This window comes from Acanthochromis polyacanthus, chromosome 3, assembly GCF_021347895.1.
Source record: "Acanthochromis polyacanthus isolate Apoly-LR-REF ecotype Palm Island chromosome 3, KAUST_Apoly_ChrSc, whole genome shotgun sequence".
Taxonomy (NCBI): Eukaryota; Metazoa; Chordata; class Actinopteri; family Pomacentridae; genus Acanthochromis; species Acanthochromis polyacanthus.
The window spans coordinates 42,320,806-42,337,208 of NC_067115.1; the positions used below are offsets into that span (position 1 = coordinate 42,320,806).

Here is a 16,403-nt window from a genome sequence, read left to right on the forward strand (position 1 = left end):
TGTGAACATATTTTAGCAGTCCTTTTATGTGAAAAAAAAAGTTCATTCAAGCTTCCTCATAATGGAAATTGTGCAGCTAAGTATAGTTACAGTTGTTTCCTGTTTTTTAACATTGGGTGTGTAAATTCCTGCCAGGTTCTAGTCATTATATTGATATTTTTCTGGGTTTCAAAAATACAGATAAAAATCTGCAAACTAAAACGAGAAAGTTCCATAGAATTACATATTTTATTTATTTATATATTTAGTGTTATTATTGTTATTATTTAACAGTACAAGGCAATAGCATATATAGCATCAGATTGGGAAAGCCTTTGATGGAGTTTTGAGGAGCAATGACCAAATAATTTGGTTTTAGTTTAGAAGATCTCTTGTCCACACCTGATAAATGTCGTTCAGACTGTTTGGATTTATTGTGAAGATCCAGTCCAGTCCTAGATGACCCTAAAGACATCACCGGGGTTACACTAAGAAAATACAAATTTCACTGTTTTCACATTTAAACTGATTGTTTTTATGCCAAAATATATTCAGTGCAGCTTTAATAGACCCCACGTCATTTCTTAATGTAAAAGCACAAATTCTTCACATGAAAGTTGTAGTCTATAAAAACCGACAATGTGTATTTTTATTTTTTAATGCCTTTGTTCCTTTACAAGGGTGGAAAACAAAACTCAGCTGTTGAGATGTGAAGCTGAATCAGGTAACCCTGTGATATTAAAATGCCACAGACGAATTTATGGTTCTCATCATCGGTGCTCATAAAGCGGAGGGTTATTATGGGCTGAGCGGAGGAGGAGCGGGTGGGGCCTGGCTGGGAACAGAGGCAGACTGTGGTCACTGACCGGAGACTCCACTGGCTTTTATTCTACTCAAATCAGACCGCATGTGTCTGACCCAGGGGTCCGCCTGCTGCCGGGAGCCAACTGCACTCATTTCCCCGATATCTGACAGATGGATGCGGTGCTGTCGTAGGGGAGGAGGATGAAAAAATCGCCCGATATGTTTTTTTGGCATTTTCGCTCATAGCCTATTTATGGGAGGCAGCAGCGGCTTGGCCCTTTCTTTATTATAGGAACGAGATCTCCGCGGTTAGCTATGTGAAGAGCAGATCGCCTATCCTCATTTCGTGATCCTGACGAATAATTATGAACAACGCTCAAGATATGTCGCCCGATTTCGTGTTGATGCGCCTGGTTTCCGCGGCCGAAGATGACCGCTTGGACGCAGAAAACGGGAATCTGCCACCGGGAGGAGTGGTGGCAGGGCTGGGGAAGGAGGTCCTGGCTCACAGCGGCGTTAAAGCGGGTTTGGAGATCAGCCGAGATCCGACGGCGGGCCTCGAGCATCCCAGCAGCCACCTGAACAAAGCCCAGCCGAGCAGCGAGGGCACGACTGCACCTGACACCGGGGTGACGGAGAGCCGAGCCCCGCTGTCTGCGCCTCCCCCGCCGCAGAGCTCCATGGAGGCCCAGGGCTTCGACTTCGCTCCCAACCCCGGCCTACGGCCTCAGCTGCTTGTCTTCTCCAATATAATGCGGAACGGAGAGGGGATTTTAGAATTAGACCGTCGGAATCAGCCGAGGGATGTTCTGGAGCAGAGCCCGGGCTCTGGCTGCTCCGGCCCAGCTGTCAATAACAACAGCCTGAGTCCCGGAGACGTCCAGCAGCAGCAGAACCTGCTGGACCGGGCATGGGGAGCGCATCCGCCAGTCTCTGTATCTGCAGAGATGCAGGGAGCTGCGGAGCTGTGCCGCCGGCATCGACTCATCAGCACCCCGCCCGAGTGGCCCGTATTGTCGGAGAGATCCAACCCTCTCACCGTGATCGACTCGAAATGGGGATGCACCACTAGGGACAGAGAGGGAGCCGTGTTCGAGCTGGCCCGGCGGTTCGGAGAGCTCGGGGTTGGCGCGGTCCCTAAGATGCTGTTCAAAGCAGGGGAGCTCCCGCAGTGTTCGTGTCAGGGTGCACACGGGCCGGGAGGAGGGGGAGTCGAGCCCGGTGATGACCCGACAGAGACTAGCGACGCTTTGTTGGTGCTGGAAGGGCTGGGGAGCGGGGACGTGGACGGCCTGGGCATGGATGAGTGCCTGGAGGACGACACGGACGACGAGAACGGACGCCGCGAGTTTTTACTCAACAGGAAAAGAGAAATAGTTCAGAAAATGTCGGGAGCTTTCTCCATCAGCAGTTTCCAGGTGGAGCTGAGGAGGCAGGTGGAGGAGATGGCCCCGGCGGCGACCGAGGCGACGGCAGCGGCGCACCTTGGCGCGCAGGTGTGCAGCCTCCACGGGAATCTCTCCAGCCGGCTGTCGCAGGTAAGCTCTGGGAATGCAGAGGTTGTCAGTCACGTTTCAGTCAAGTCACCGTCGCCTACGCCGGTCCAGAGCTCACCCTGGGCCACGAGTCCAAACCCGAGCCAGGCGTCGACACCCAGAAGGCGGCCGGAGCGGTGCGCCAGTGCGCCGCGGACTCCCACAGGCCGGGCCGCGAGTGGAGAAAAGACGCTCAAAGTTCCAGGAAAGTCCAAAAAGGGCTCGTTAAAGATCCGACTGAGTAAACTGTTCCGGACTAAAAGCTGCAGCGGCTCCAGTCACCTCCTGGACAAGAGGCCCTCGGTGACATATTCAGTGTCTTCTGCCGGGAGTCTGGTGGACATGGCGAGTTCAGCCGGAGCTGAGCAGGATGCAGACAGGTGAGAAGCCGTGCACACACCAGGACTAGTGGCAAATAATAGATAGTCTTTCCCTTTCATATTAAGAGGAGTTTGGCTTCTGCAGCACGGAGAACCAGGGGAGAACAAGGACAAAGTCTCTGCAAAGTTTCCAGAAAGGTCGAATGTCTTATAATCTCAATATAAAAATATCCTTCAAATCACTTTTATCTTTCCTTCTACATGCTTGTAATCAAGATCAGTACTTGCGAATGAAGCCAAATCTTCAAAAATGAATGCTTTACAAGAGCTAGGCCGGGAACTTTAAGGACAAAAAACGGTTAGTCCACATTCACTTTTTTTAAAAAAAGTCAGACATTTAGAATCCAGTCACTGTTTTGTGCTCGGATGAAGACTCATTCAAAGTCCAGACATGTGAATTCCTTTCCAAATTTTTGCCACTCTGCCATCGACTTCTAACTGTGGTTGTGAGCAGGACAATCAGAGTTTTCTAGAGGCTTGAATTAAGTCTTTCAGCTGGCAGCTTTCTCTTTCACAACTTTTTGGCGCTGCATGTTATTAGATGCAGAGATTTTTCAAACCTTTGTGCCTTGTCACCCTCTATCCTCCTCACTGCTTAGTCATTATTCACAGCAGCACACTGAAGGAAGCGTATGATTAAAAAAACATAGCTTCAGAAATCCTGAGTGCCAGACCTAAGAGCATCAAACAGAAAAAGTTGAAAAAATAGAAAAGAAAGAGGGAAAGCTGCAGGACCTGAAACTGCACACACCATCACACTTTAAATAGCAGCGATTCTCTGAACCTCTCCAGCTGCTCTTCTAATAATTCTTCTGCACTCTAACTCTCCTCTCATGTACTTCTTCTTCTGTTCTGCAGCCACAGCCAGCCCAGACTGACCAGGGCCCACAGTGCCTTCTCCCCTGCCTCCCTCTCTGCCTCCCTCTCTACTTTCACTGGTAAGAGCTGCTTTGGCTGTGACACTGTTTCCCTCAGAAACTCTCCAGAAATGTTCATTTAATAATCAGATTACAGTATCATCTGTCATCAATCATCCGTCTGACAATATTCCCGTCAAATTTCTGGAATATGCGGATTTGTTTTCCAATTAATGGTCACAAATGATCACAAATGTGGGGCTGCAAGTTACTGTTATACAGCTGTGGAAATAGCAGGAGTCAGTCAGATCTAAAGGTATAAAGTTACACTCTATCTATAGGGAAGTTTGTTTCCCATACCCAACAGAGGACAAAAAAAGGTGCCGTGTCAATTATTCATGGTTTTGTGTAGCTATTCCACTAATGAGGCACTTCAAGGCCCCTTCAGGAGACAGGATGAGGCCTCCGGTGCTCTCCAAGGCGTCAGGGTCGAGCCGGCCTCCTCAACACAAACAGGAGTGAATGAGAGACAAACCTTCACAGGAGAGAACACACAAACATGCAACAGAATAACATGCTAAGTGAAACCAGTAAAATGTTGAATTTCCATCACATCACAGTGGTATTTTAAAAAAAACTCCAATTAATTAATCAGTTAATGAATTTAATGTGGTTCAGATTTAGAGATATCATGATTCTTCATATTTGAGGGAGTTAGAAGAAGAGGGGTCTGACCCACAAAACATCCAAACTGAGTTTCTTAAATTTTTTGCAGTATTGTGGTCTACATTTTAGTGACAAAATGGTCTAGCCCACAACCCAAATATAACGTTACAGTGGAATGTTAGACTATTCCTGAAAACACAAAACTTTGAACCCATTTTTCTTAAAAACTACAGAAAGTGGGTTAGACCACTCTGCTTCCAAACACTGAAATATTATGAGAAATATATATAAGTGTGTGTGTGTGTTCATTTGCCTTAAGACAAGCAGGAACCCTCCCATTCAGACACAAAAGTGGGTCTGCAGACACCTGCTGACCTCTCGACTGTATTTCTGGTTAATTCAATGTTATCCTCATTGCAAAAAACTGCTTTTCTTTCAAAAATAAGGGCATTTGTAAGTGACCCCAAACTTTTCAACAGTAATATATCTTGTGTAATGAAAAAATACAGGAAGCAGCAAGGTTGTGGTGATTTAATGGGTGAATGCATCCACATTAAAAAAAAACAAAGAAAAAGCTACATTTTTAAAAGCAGAATAAAACTGTCTTTGTCATGTGGTTTAACAGGGGCAAAGACATCCACAAATCCAAAAAGAGGTTTATGGTGCTGATTTAAATGGTCAAAGAAGGCAACAAACGCACAAGCCTTCTAACAGAGTCCTGTTTCTGGTCAACATCATCCTCTGAAGCCGAAATATTTCCGTACCACGGAAGTTGTGTCGCTTTTTGCAACCAAATCCTTCTTTTCAATGTATCTCTATGGTTTCATGTTCATTTTGCTGTTCACACATCAACAAACTCTGTGTCTTATAAATAAAGTTAGAATTAGAACTCAGTGTATCCAGGAGCCCCTAAATTGTAGTAAATGATGTTCTTCTCATGTCGATCTGTCATGGAAAATAAGAACCATGTGAGTTTTCTCTTAGTGTCTAGCAGCAACCCCCCCCCCCCCCCCCCCCCCAAAAAAAAAAAAAAAAAAAAACAGCAAACATTGTGATTTGATGTGTTTGACTTCATTTGTCTTACTGTACGTTAGAGTCTGTGATGAGACTATTGCACACATCATAGTGTTGATTCTAAATCAGTTTGCTGTGAAGCCCTAATAGAAACTGAAAAAGGTCAAACTAACCTGTGTTGCTGTATAACTAATGTTTTAAATATACTTTATACAAATATCACTGTTATCATTAACTGAAAATATGATTGTAAAGTATGAGGTGCCGTGCTCCACTGTTTTACTACATTAAATATTGATACTATTGGACCTAAAAACTATTCAAAGAAATGAAACATATTTACCTAGAAACGTTTTCTTAACCCTTATGTTGTCTTAGGGTCAAAATGACTCGGTCACTACGTTTAATAACAGAGAAAACCCCCAAATGACCTTTTTTCAACTTGAAATTCAATGATTTCTCCTCAAGTGATCCCAACATTAGAAAAATTGAAATGTTGTCTTTGTTTATATTTTCATCAAAGCTGTACATCACCAGGGTACAGAGACCGTCTTAGGGTCATTTTTGACCCAGCAGTTAAAATTACAGTCACAGTGGACAAAACACATCCGCATCACACACACACCTCTAAAACCACAGACACACACACACACACACACACATACGTGCACACACACACACACACTGAGAGATTGAGATCATGTGTTCTTCTGATTGATCTCAGAAAAATGTCAGCTTTCATATGCACTGTTGTTTCACTTCAAAAAATGCATTCAAAGATACTTTCTGCACATTTCTGGTCCTGTGTTACGATATAGAAGGACTATCCACTGCTAAACAAACCATGTTTACACCTTTAGCAGCAATAATAGTGATAAAAAGCCTCTACTTTAGGAAAGAAAACAGTTATAACATGTGAGATGCAATAAAAACGAGTGGTGTCCACTAATTAAATGCAGTCCTTCTGCGCTCTGAAGAGGGAAAACCCAGACATTCACAAAGTGTGTGATGCACAACAGGTTGGTTCTTCATATAAAATAGATTTTGGATTGCAAATTAATTTAACTGCTTTATTTTAGAGGCTCATTGGAGGCGAGTCATTTTTGACCTTTAGGACAAGGGGAGTGTACATGATGGTAAGACAACATGAGGGTTTAATGCAGCTTTAAGGTACTTCAGTATTTCCTTTTTCTGCTGCTTTTCTTCTGCTCATTTTAGATTCATCGGACAGCCGCTGAGTTGCATTTAAAAGTCCCATCGTCCACCCACACCTCCAGTTTTGTCTGATCAGAACTCCTCATCAGAATTTATGGACAGACTAGATTTCCCCGCTACTGTTTTTGCACCTGTGAGGGTGAGAAAAGTTGCGCTTCATTTTTGCCCAGGGTTTGGTGATGACCCATAATTTACAGCCCAGCTCCACCTACCATTCACCTGAGCAGAGGGGTAATTTGTCAGAATGAATGATAACATGTGTGTACATGCTGGGCCTGCAACGTTTTAAGATTCATCATGTGAATTACAGCAAATTATTATTCACATCACTCAAACCAGGGAATAATATAAAGCAGAGATGCCCTTTGCTACAGGATTTCTGTAAAATTGGGATTCATTTAAACAAATGGGAACTTTTCATTCAGTGAGACAGAGTCTGTCTCTTATTTGCACCTTGTAATTACCCCTCAGAGTTGAAAATGATGGGTTGCATGATAACATTTACAGGTTTCGTGATGCTGAAACATGTCAGTGTTCAAAGCAAAGATAACAGAGCTGCTGTGTTTGGAAGGATGGGCTACACTCGAGGTTGGACTATCAGCTATAGAGGGGACAGCTCAGGGGCCCAGTGTTCACTCCATGTCATCTCATTTGATTAATCAGCAATTGGTTTGTAAATTTACACCACCAAAGTAGATATTTCTGTCATTATTCTGCGTATACATTTATTAAGAGAAAAACAGTTCTTTCCTTTCTCTTTTCCACTTTAACTCCGGATAGTGGGTTGGTTTCCAGTGTTAGTGTCATGTTAATATTGTCTGCTAAATATGACCTTGCTACACAACTGAACTGAATTCCAAGATGTGCTTTGAGGGAATCCTAGTTTCTGCGAAGTGTTTGCTAAGTTTTACAAATAGGTTGTATAATAACTACAGTGTCTGGAAACAGAGTGTTCTCACCCACTTTCTGTAGTTGTTGAGAAAAATGAGTTAAAAGTTTTGTGTTTTCCAGAATGGTCTAACATTCCAAGCTCCACTGTAATGTTACATCTAGGCTGTGGGTTAGACCACTTTGTCACTAAAATCTAGACCATAAAATGTTTCAGAAAATATATGAAACTCAGCTCATATTTGTTGTTGAGGGTCGGACCACTCTGCCATTTATTTACTGCTTTGTTGTCAGTACTTTCAGCCAAAATAATTACATATTAAGAGGGACCTGTTACCCTGGTAACCCAGAAAATGAAGGAGACGCTTCAAGCATGTCTTGAAGGGATCATATTTTAACTCAACCTGCGACATTTTCCTAAACCTGATAAAGTAATTTTGGTGACTGAGCAACTGAAAATGAACCTTAAGTCCAAGTATAGTCTCTTGGGTGAAACTCTTGTTGCTGACTTCATGCCTCAATCCTCTCCTCCTTCCTCCTGATGTGGACTTTGTGGCTCTTTCAAACTGAAAGACTTTCCAAAAATACGCTTGTTTCAGATCTTTTCTTTTTCAAAATGTAAATGCAGTTTAGTTTCACAGATTTGTATTTTCTGGAAGAGAGAGTTTGCCACATATAGCAGTGATCAGTACACGCCCAGCAGTGCAGTTTTTGGGACATTAGTCTGACTATGGTTTCACTAAAATGTAAGGTTTCCACATATAAAAAAGTTTTATTTCTGCCCAAGAACTGACTGTGAGAACCCAAGATTAGCACAAAAATGAGTACAAAATTACTAGAATAAAGTCTGGGAATGCTAGCAAGGTCTAATTTAATTAGAGCATTTTATATCAGTGTGATATTTCTTCCATTTTTAAAAGCAAACAAAAAACTCTTTTGGTAGCTTCCTTCCCACTAAGTTTGTCTTAATATTTCCCAGACATCGCACTGCACTGAACACAGAGCCAAACAGTTGCCCCCCCTCAAACGACAAATTGTTCCATTATGCACGGGTTTGTAAACTGACGTGCTCTCAGCTTTTCCTAAAGCAGCTGACAATAAACCTTCCTCAGACAGAAATAAGTAGTACACTTGTTGGGAACTATTTTCAGCGGCATTTTAATCCTCATTTAGCTCTGTAGTGACGGTGTGGGGCAGCAGGATGTGACAGTGAGTCGAAATAAGCATGATGTACAGTGATATGAGCTGAGGAGATGAAAGCAGACAGCAAGAATGGCAAGAACCAGGAACTGAATATTTTCAGTTACTCGATCCTTGTATTGAATTTGAAGATGAGGTTTAAGGGCGGACTGCAGAGTGGCTTGATGATTAGCATTTTCTGCATGGAGTTTGCATGTTCTCCCTGTGCATGCATGGGTTTTCTCCAGTTTCCTTCCACAGTCCAAAAATATGCTGAGGTTAATTGGTGTTTCTAAATTGTCTGTAGCTGTGAATGTGAGTGTGATTGTTTGTCTCTACATGTTGCCCTGTGATAGACTGTTACCTGTCCAGGTGTCCCCTGCCTTCACTTCACTCCAGCCCCCTGTGACCCTAATGAGGATTAGATGGTGTATAGATACTGGATGGAGGTTTAAGGGCTGATTCACTGTGGCTTTAGTTGTTGCTAAAGAATCTTTTTCAGCTGTGCAGTCTGCTGTGACTTGTGTTGGATTATTTTTAAGGTACGATATTTCTCCATCAACATCTAATCTATTCTTAAATACAGTGCTTGTTCACAGTCTTGTGCTTCTTTTCCTATTCCTCAGACTTTATGGGCATTTCAACTGGTGGTTAGAGGGAGAAGTTTGAGCTCTACCCACCAACTCTATCAGTAAAAACTAATACAATGCATGTCTGATTTATCATTAAAATGCTCCACATTCAACACTGTAACTGGTGCACCAGAAAACATAAGGCAGGATTCATCACCAAAGACTCGGGGAGGTAAGATGGGGAGAAGGTTTGTAGGCAAAATGATTTCGCTGACTTCAGGAAAACTGGTTCACATTCGGCCTGCGGGGCTCAGAGGTATGTTCTGGTGTACCACATTACTCATAGATTGAATTTTTGCTGAAGATCTTTGGAGTTTAATGAACACATGCTTCACAAGCACCAATTACTCATTACAGCGGCAGCATTTCTCTGTGGCAGCCATAAACTGGGGAGGGTGATGTTGTTTTTTGGGATTTCAAAACAAACAACTCCTGCACATGACATTCTTCTGTTTACTGCCTCATCTAGCATGTGATGTTTCACAACCAAAGAATCAACTGAGAGATGATAGATTTCATGTGGGTGAGTCCAGCTATCTCTGCTTTTTAGGAGACGATGGGGATTTGGCTCTTTGCGTTTGATTTTGTTTCTTTGCCTGCCAGTAACATCCCCAACTGCAGAATTTCACTTTGGTAAACAGTGAATCTGCAGCATCTCAATTATCGGGGATGGGGAGTTCTTCTTTATTGCGGTGATTGAGGCTGATTAGCTGGGTGTAATTTTCCATAAGCATCCTGCCTGGCGCAGCTTTAATGGCACTCTGCAGCACAGACAAACAATCACAGACACACAAACCAGACCTGCTTTCATTTCACTTCTCTCTTTTACTTTTTTCTCACCTTTTCTCTTATCTGCTCCTTCTCTGGCTTCAGGTGAGACTGTTTCTCTGGTGGATGTGGACATTTCGCGACGAGGGGCGAACACGCCTCACCCTCCCACGCCTCCCCCTCCTCCACGCCGAAGTCTCAGTCTTTTAGGTACTTTTTCACTGCCTCTTGTCAGCTTCTCTTCTTCTCTTGTTCATGCAGCAGTAGCACACATATAATGTCCAGGAAGCAGCTGAAACCAAACCTTTAGAAGCTTTTGTTTGCACAGAGCTTTACTGTAGAACGCCGAAGTTGAGATGAAAAGCAGTTTCTCTTAATATTTCTGTCTCGCTCAAATGCGTATTAATTTTGTTTTCTGGAAACTCAGACACAGACAAGTTTTTGTAATCTGCTGTAATCTGATTGGAGAAGCTTTGAAAGGTCAGCAGCAAACTGCAGATTTAATTTGAAATCTGGATGCAATGACTCAATCGATAGCAAGACAGCAAAGAAGAACAGTTTTCCTCATTTTACAGACAAACAGTCTGTACTGGGAGAAATAAACAACATTTTATGTTCTTGCTTGGATTTTCAAGGACTTGTTTGTCTGTTCATGCTTTTAATGGTTTGGATTTCTGGTGAGGTAGCAGTTTGTATTAACTCACAAACAACAGTTTCTTCTGCTTCAAGCTGAATATGAAGTTGGGCAGATTTTTTGATTAGATTTTTTGTCACCAAAATACAAAACAAGAGATTCCCAATATATGGTAGAAGAATGAACTCCCACTGAAGCATTTAGAAAACAAAGTGCACATTGTACAGATTGTTCCATATAGAAGCTATATTGGTCAATATCAGGACTGCTTTTACTCCCACTTTTCTTATTTAATAATCATTTTCTGGCCTTTCTTATGCAGTTTTTCCTTCGGACTTTTGCCATTTTCTGACCCACATATACAGCACACTCAGGATTCCTTTTGGTTTGCTTTATGACAAAAGGCTAGCAATGCTTTTTCTTATCGTCCAAAAAAATAAAAAATAATATATATATATATATATATATATATATATATATATATACACACGTGGACAAAATTGTTGGTACCCCTCAGTTAAAGAAGGAAAAACCCACAATTCTCACTGAAATCACTTGAAACTCACAAAAGTAACAATAAATAAAAATTTATTGAAAATTAAATAATCAAAAACAGCCATTACTTTTGAATTGTTGATTAACATAATTATTTTAAAAAACAAACTAATGAAACAGGCCTGGACAAAAATGATGGTACCTCTATAAAAGATTGAAAACTATTTGACCAGAGTGACATGATTAACTCAGGTGTGTCATTTAATTGACATCACAGGTGTTTCCAAACTCATAATCAGTCAGTCTGCCTATTTAAAGGGAGACAAGTAGTCACCCTGCTGTTTGGTGAAAAGGTGTGTACCACACTGAACATGGACAACAGAAAGCGAAGGAGAGAATTGTCCCAGGACATCCGAAAAAAAATGATAGACAAACATCTTAAAGGTAAAGGCTATAAGACCATCTCTAAACAGCTTGAAGTTCCTGTGACAACAGTGGCTCATATTATTCAGAAGTTCAAGACCCACGAGACAGTAGCCAACCTCCCTGGACGTGGCCGCAAGAGGAAAATTGATGACAAATTGAAGAGACGGATCGTTGGAATTGTATCCAAAGAGCCCAGAGCAACCTCCAAAGAAATTAAAGGTGAACTCCAAGGCCAAGGTACATCAGTGTCAGATCGCACCATTCGTCGTTGTTTGAGCCAAAGTGGACTTCATGGGAGACGACCAAGGAGGACACCACTGCTGAAAAAAACTCATAAAAAAGCCAGACTGGAATTTGCAAAAATGCATGTTGACAAGCCACAAAGCTTCTGGGAGAATGTCCTTTGGACAGATGAGACCAAACTGGAGCTTTTTGGTAAGGCACATCAACTCTATGTTCATAGACTCAAAAACCAAGCATACGAAGAAAAGAACACTGTCCCTACGGTGAAACATGGAGGAGGCTCAGTAATGTTTTGGGGCTGCTTTGCTGCATCTGGCACAGGGTGTCTTGAAAGTGTGCAAGGTACGATGAAATCTGAAGACTATCAAGGCATTCTGGAGAGAAATGTGCTGCCGAGTGTCAGAAAGCTTGGTCTCAGTCGCAGGTCATGGGTCTTCCAACAGGACAACGATCCAAAACACACAGCCAAAAACACCCAAGAATGGCTGAGAGAAAAGCGTTGGACTATTCTAAAGTGGCCTTCTATGAGCCCAGATCTGAATCCCATTGAACATATGTGGAAGGAGCTGAAACATGCCATTTGGAGAAGACACCCATCAAACCTGAGACAACTGGAGCTGTTTGCTCATGAGGAGTGGGCCAAAATACCTGTTGACAGCTGCAGAACGCTCATTGACAAATACAGAAATCGTTTAATTGCAGTGATTGCCTCAAAAGGTTGTGCAACAAAATATTAAGTTATGGGTACCATCATTTTTGTCCAGCCCTATTTCATTAGTTTGTTTTTTTAAATAATTATGTTAATCAACAATTCAAAAGTGATGGCTGATTTTGATTATTTAATTTTCAATAAAATTTTATTTATTGTTACTTTTGTGAGTTTCAAGTGATTTCAGTGAGAATTGTGGGTTTTTCCTTCTTTAACTGAGGGGTACCAACAATTTTGTACACGTGTGTGTGTATATATATATATATATATACACTGTCTCATTCAAACAAAGTAGAACCTGTCCTACAACTTTTGACAGGGGGTGTATTTCATCATATGGATGTGATCAGGGAAGGACTCTGGTCATACATGTAAAGTTTCAGGCAGATTGGAGCATGTTCAGGGCATTTACACAGCATTTGAAATTTCATGGCAAAGGATCAAAATTCCAGAGGCCTCCACAGACACGCCCTTTGACTTTAGAAAAAGATTTTAATAACTTTGGATCATTAAGGCCTCCTGTATGTACTGGCCGAATTTGAGGTGAATTGGAGTTTCCCCCTAGGAGGAGTTCGCTCTAGAAAAAAATGAAAAATGGGCAAAATCTGACATTCAATGCAAAATAGCTCACTTCCTGTTGGGTTTAGAATATGGCTGTAATGGACTTTTTTGTTCAGCCTGATGTGCTGCATATGTGTAACAAATTTGGCAGATACACCCCCTGTCAAAAGTTGTAGGACAGGTTCTACTTTATTTGAATGAGAAAGTGTCCTAAAACTTTTGACAGGGGGTGTATATCCAACTTACATATCCAACTTACAAATACATAGTGTCAGTCAGACAGTGCTTTGGGCTACTTTTTTTTAGCTGCAGATTAATCCTCTTCCAGACTTAGGGTTAATGAATATTTCTAGCAGTTGGATGATCTCTAAACATGTTATATGTGTGTGTTCATGGTAACAAAGGAACAAGTCACCCAGTACAACAGTGTAACTCACTAATGTGTTTTAATAGTTTAAATGTGTTTTAATAATCTTTAAACACTTAGTACTTGTTTGTAGAATACATTTATTGCAGGTTTTGCTATGTTCACAGATTATTTAATGATATACGGGCTGCACAGTGGCGTAGTGGTTAGCACTTTCGCCTTGCAGCAAGAAGATTTTTTTCTCTAATAGGATCTTTCTGCATGGAGTTTGCATGTTCTCCCTGTGCATGCATGGGTTTTCTCCGGGTACTCCGGCTTTCTCCCACAGTCCAAAAATATGCTGAGGTTAATTGATTACTCTAAATTGGCAGTAGGTGTGAATGTGAGTGTGATTGTTCGTCTGTATGTGTAGCCCTGTGACAGACTGGTGACCTGTCCAGGGTGTCCCCTGCCTTCACCCGAGTCAGCTGGGATAGACCCCAGCACCCCCCATGACCCTAGTGAGGATAAAGCGGTGTATAGAGAATGGATGGATGGATATACATATTATTTTATCACACAGAACTACACTGAAACTTTCTGTCTGATAGTGTTGAGAAAACCTCCATCCTACCTTTGCTTACTTCCCCCTCTATGTTTATTTTCTTGACGCTGTCTTTGCTCTCCTTTTATTCTACCTGTTCCTCCTTCCGTCTGTGACTCCCATCTTAAATTCATCCTTCCTTCCTTCCTTCCTTCCTTCCTTCCTTCCTTCCTTCCTTCCTTCCTTCCTCTCTCCTTCTTCCAGATGACATAGCCGGGCCTCAGCCTGGACCTTTCCTAGTGAGCGTTATGGGCGCCTCCCTGCAGTCCCTCCCCCTGCCTCTCCCTCCTCCTCCTCCTCCCTCCCACGCCACCATCCAGCACAGTCTCAGCCTCAATGGTAAGGCGTTTCTTGAGGGAAGGGTGTAATGTCACAATTTAGTCTTTTCCTCCAGTTTTTCATTTGAACGAACTACATGGATGTCAGTTACATGAATGTGGCTTCATCTTTCACCTTCAAATCCTCTGATTCAGACGCCTTCCTCCGGGCCCTTCCTCATTCGAACCCATCTCCGGCTGATGCGCCGCTCCCCAGCAGACAGGTTCCTCCCCCCATGCTGTGTGCCCTGAGGCGGTCAGAAGCCAGCAACTTCACTGCCAGTCTGAGAGAGCTGGAGAAGGTAAGTCAGGCTCCCACTGTTGCTTGTTACAAAGTAAAAATCACAACTTATGTTTGTTTGTTTGTTTGTTTTGCCACAAATAGCAATTACAGTAATTCTCATTCCTTCTAAACTCAGAGTATCAGCAGTAGTAAAGCATGGAGCAGGAACCAAGGGTACCTGGGTCATTTCATACCATACTTACTTCTAAACTCCCACTTCATGTCATGAATTTTCTTTAAAAAACTGAAAATGTGTATTAAGTCATGGGACCTTGCACAAACCAAAAGCTCTACTCCAAATACTTTGGCCCTCATTATTCACACTAGTTCCCTCTAAACCTCACCAATCAGTTATTTTTCACTAGATTTGGTTGAAACTTGTCCTGAGCGTCTGCTGAGCCCTATGGGTTATTTCCAACAACACAGTGACCGCTGATTGTTTTACAGAAATCAAATGAACCATCACAAATAACGTACTATCCAAAAAAGATGATGTCCAGTTGTCATCAAATGTTGATTCAGTGGAATAATAATGTAGACCTGTCATTTTCTACACATTATTTAGCAGTCAATAAAACTGTGACTGTCAGAGCTGAATATCCAACATTTTGAGATGTTTTAACTGTATATTTTTGCTACAAGGAATATTTCATTCTAAAATTTTTACCCACTTCAGTAAAGTGTCTTGAGAACTTTAGGATCTAGCTAGGTCTTATGAACTTAACAGCTTCTATATTCAGTTTTTCAAGAAAAATGACATGGCCTGTAGGGTGAGTTGGCACTGAATGACCCACATAGCACAGCATTTGTAGCCTAAGCTAGTTTTCAGTGGCCACCCTTGGATGGCCCCTAATGGAAGAAACTGCACAGTAACTGGTGAAATTGTGCCAGCAAAACAAACTAGATAACTTTGAGTCCATTGTTATGTTGTTATTTCTACTGTAAAATCTTTTTTAAACTGTTGAATTATCCCTTCATTAGTTAAACCCCTGAATTTTTTGACTAAGTGTCCGCTGATTGTTGACTGAACTTGTCACATTGTATTAGATAGAAGGATTGTTAGTCTGCTAGCATGAATTTCCCTGCATGCATTGCATGAAGGTTAAAATTCATCAGAAACCCTTGAGGTTGAGAGGTCTTTGGTCCTTCAGGTCCTGGGTCTCTGTAGCATCTCCATCCTTACCGGTTCTTTTTGGAGCATGTTAGAAATGAGATAAACAGAGAGCGGCAGTACAGTTTCTTCTCACTGGGTATCCTGATGCTCTGTTGGGCTCTGTGGCTACAGTGTGGCTGGTACTGGGGACCCATGAACTGGGAGGATGCAGAGATGAAGCTGAAGGGGAAACCGGATGGCTCCTTCCTGGTCCGCGACAGTTCAGACCCTCGATACATCCTGAGCCTCAGCTTCAGGTCGCAGGGAGTCACACACCACACACGCATGGAGCACTACCGAGGTTAGTCTGGTTTATCCATGCGTTTGACAGTGACAAAGCATCGTGATTACATGTCTGTGTTTTTCTCTGTTGGAAAGCACTGTGGGTCAACGTCTATTTGATAAACGTGACTATAAACAGTGACTTAATTTGATTCTCTGAAAATGTGTTGGAGTTGCAAAAGACCAGTTTTGGAAGGATGAAACTTTCTGGGTCAGTATATAATTGAGGGACTTTTTGTATCATAGTTTACATTTTTGCTGTTTTCAGGCCTAAAATCAACATGGCTGCCTATAACCAACACCACATGACATTTATACAAAAAAGAGTCTTCTAAATATTATATATACAATTGAGTAAAATTGAAAGTTATTTCTAAAGATATTATAATAGACCTGTTGACATGCCATAAATCCACACTTGACTCACAAACTA

General features: G+C 42.1%; 1 protein-coding gene across 1 annotated transcript in view; it reads left to right on the forward strand.

Moving 5' to 3' along the window:
* The first annotated feature begins 633 nt into the window (after positions 1-633).
* socs7 (suppressor of cytokine signaling 7) overlaps positions 634-16,403 on the forward strand; it is a 37,877-nt gene continuing 22,107 nt past the window's right edge. Inside the window, exons 1-6 of the mRNA XM_022196533.2 lie at positions 634-2,698; positions 3,557-3,636; positions 10,023-10,127; positions 14,140-14,274; positions 14,409-14,554; positions 15,821-15,989. Of these exons, the coding sequence (XP_022052225.2) occupies positions 1,149-2,698; positions 3,557-3,636; positions 10,023-10,127; positions 14,140-14,274; positions 14,409-14,554; positions 15,821-15,989 (2,185 nt within the window). The 5' untranslated portion in view covers positions 634-1,148. The remainder of the gene's footprint in view (positions 2,699-3,556; positions 3,637-10,022; positions 10,128-14,139; positions 14,275-14,408; positions 14,555-15,820; positions 15,990-16,403) is intronic.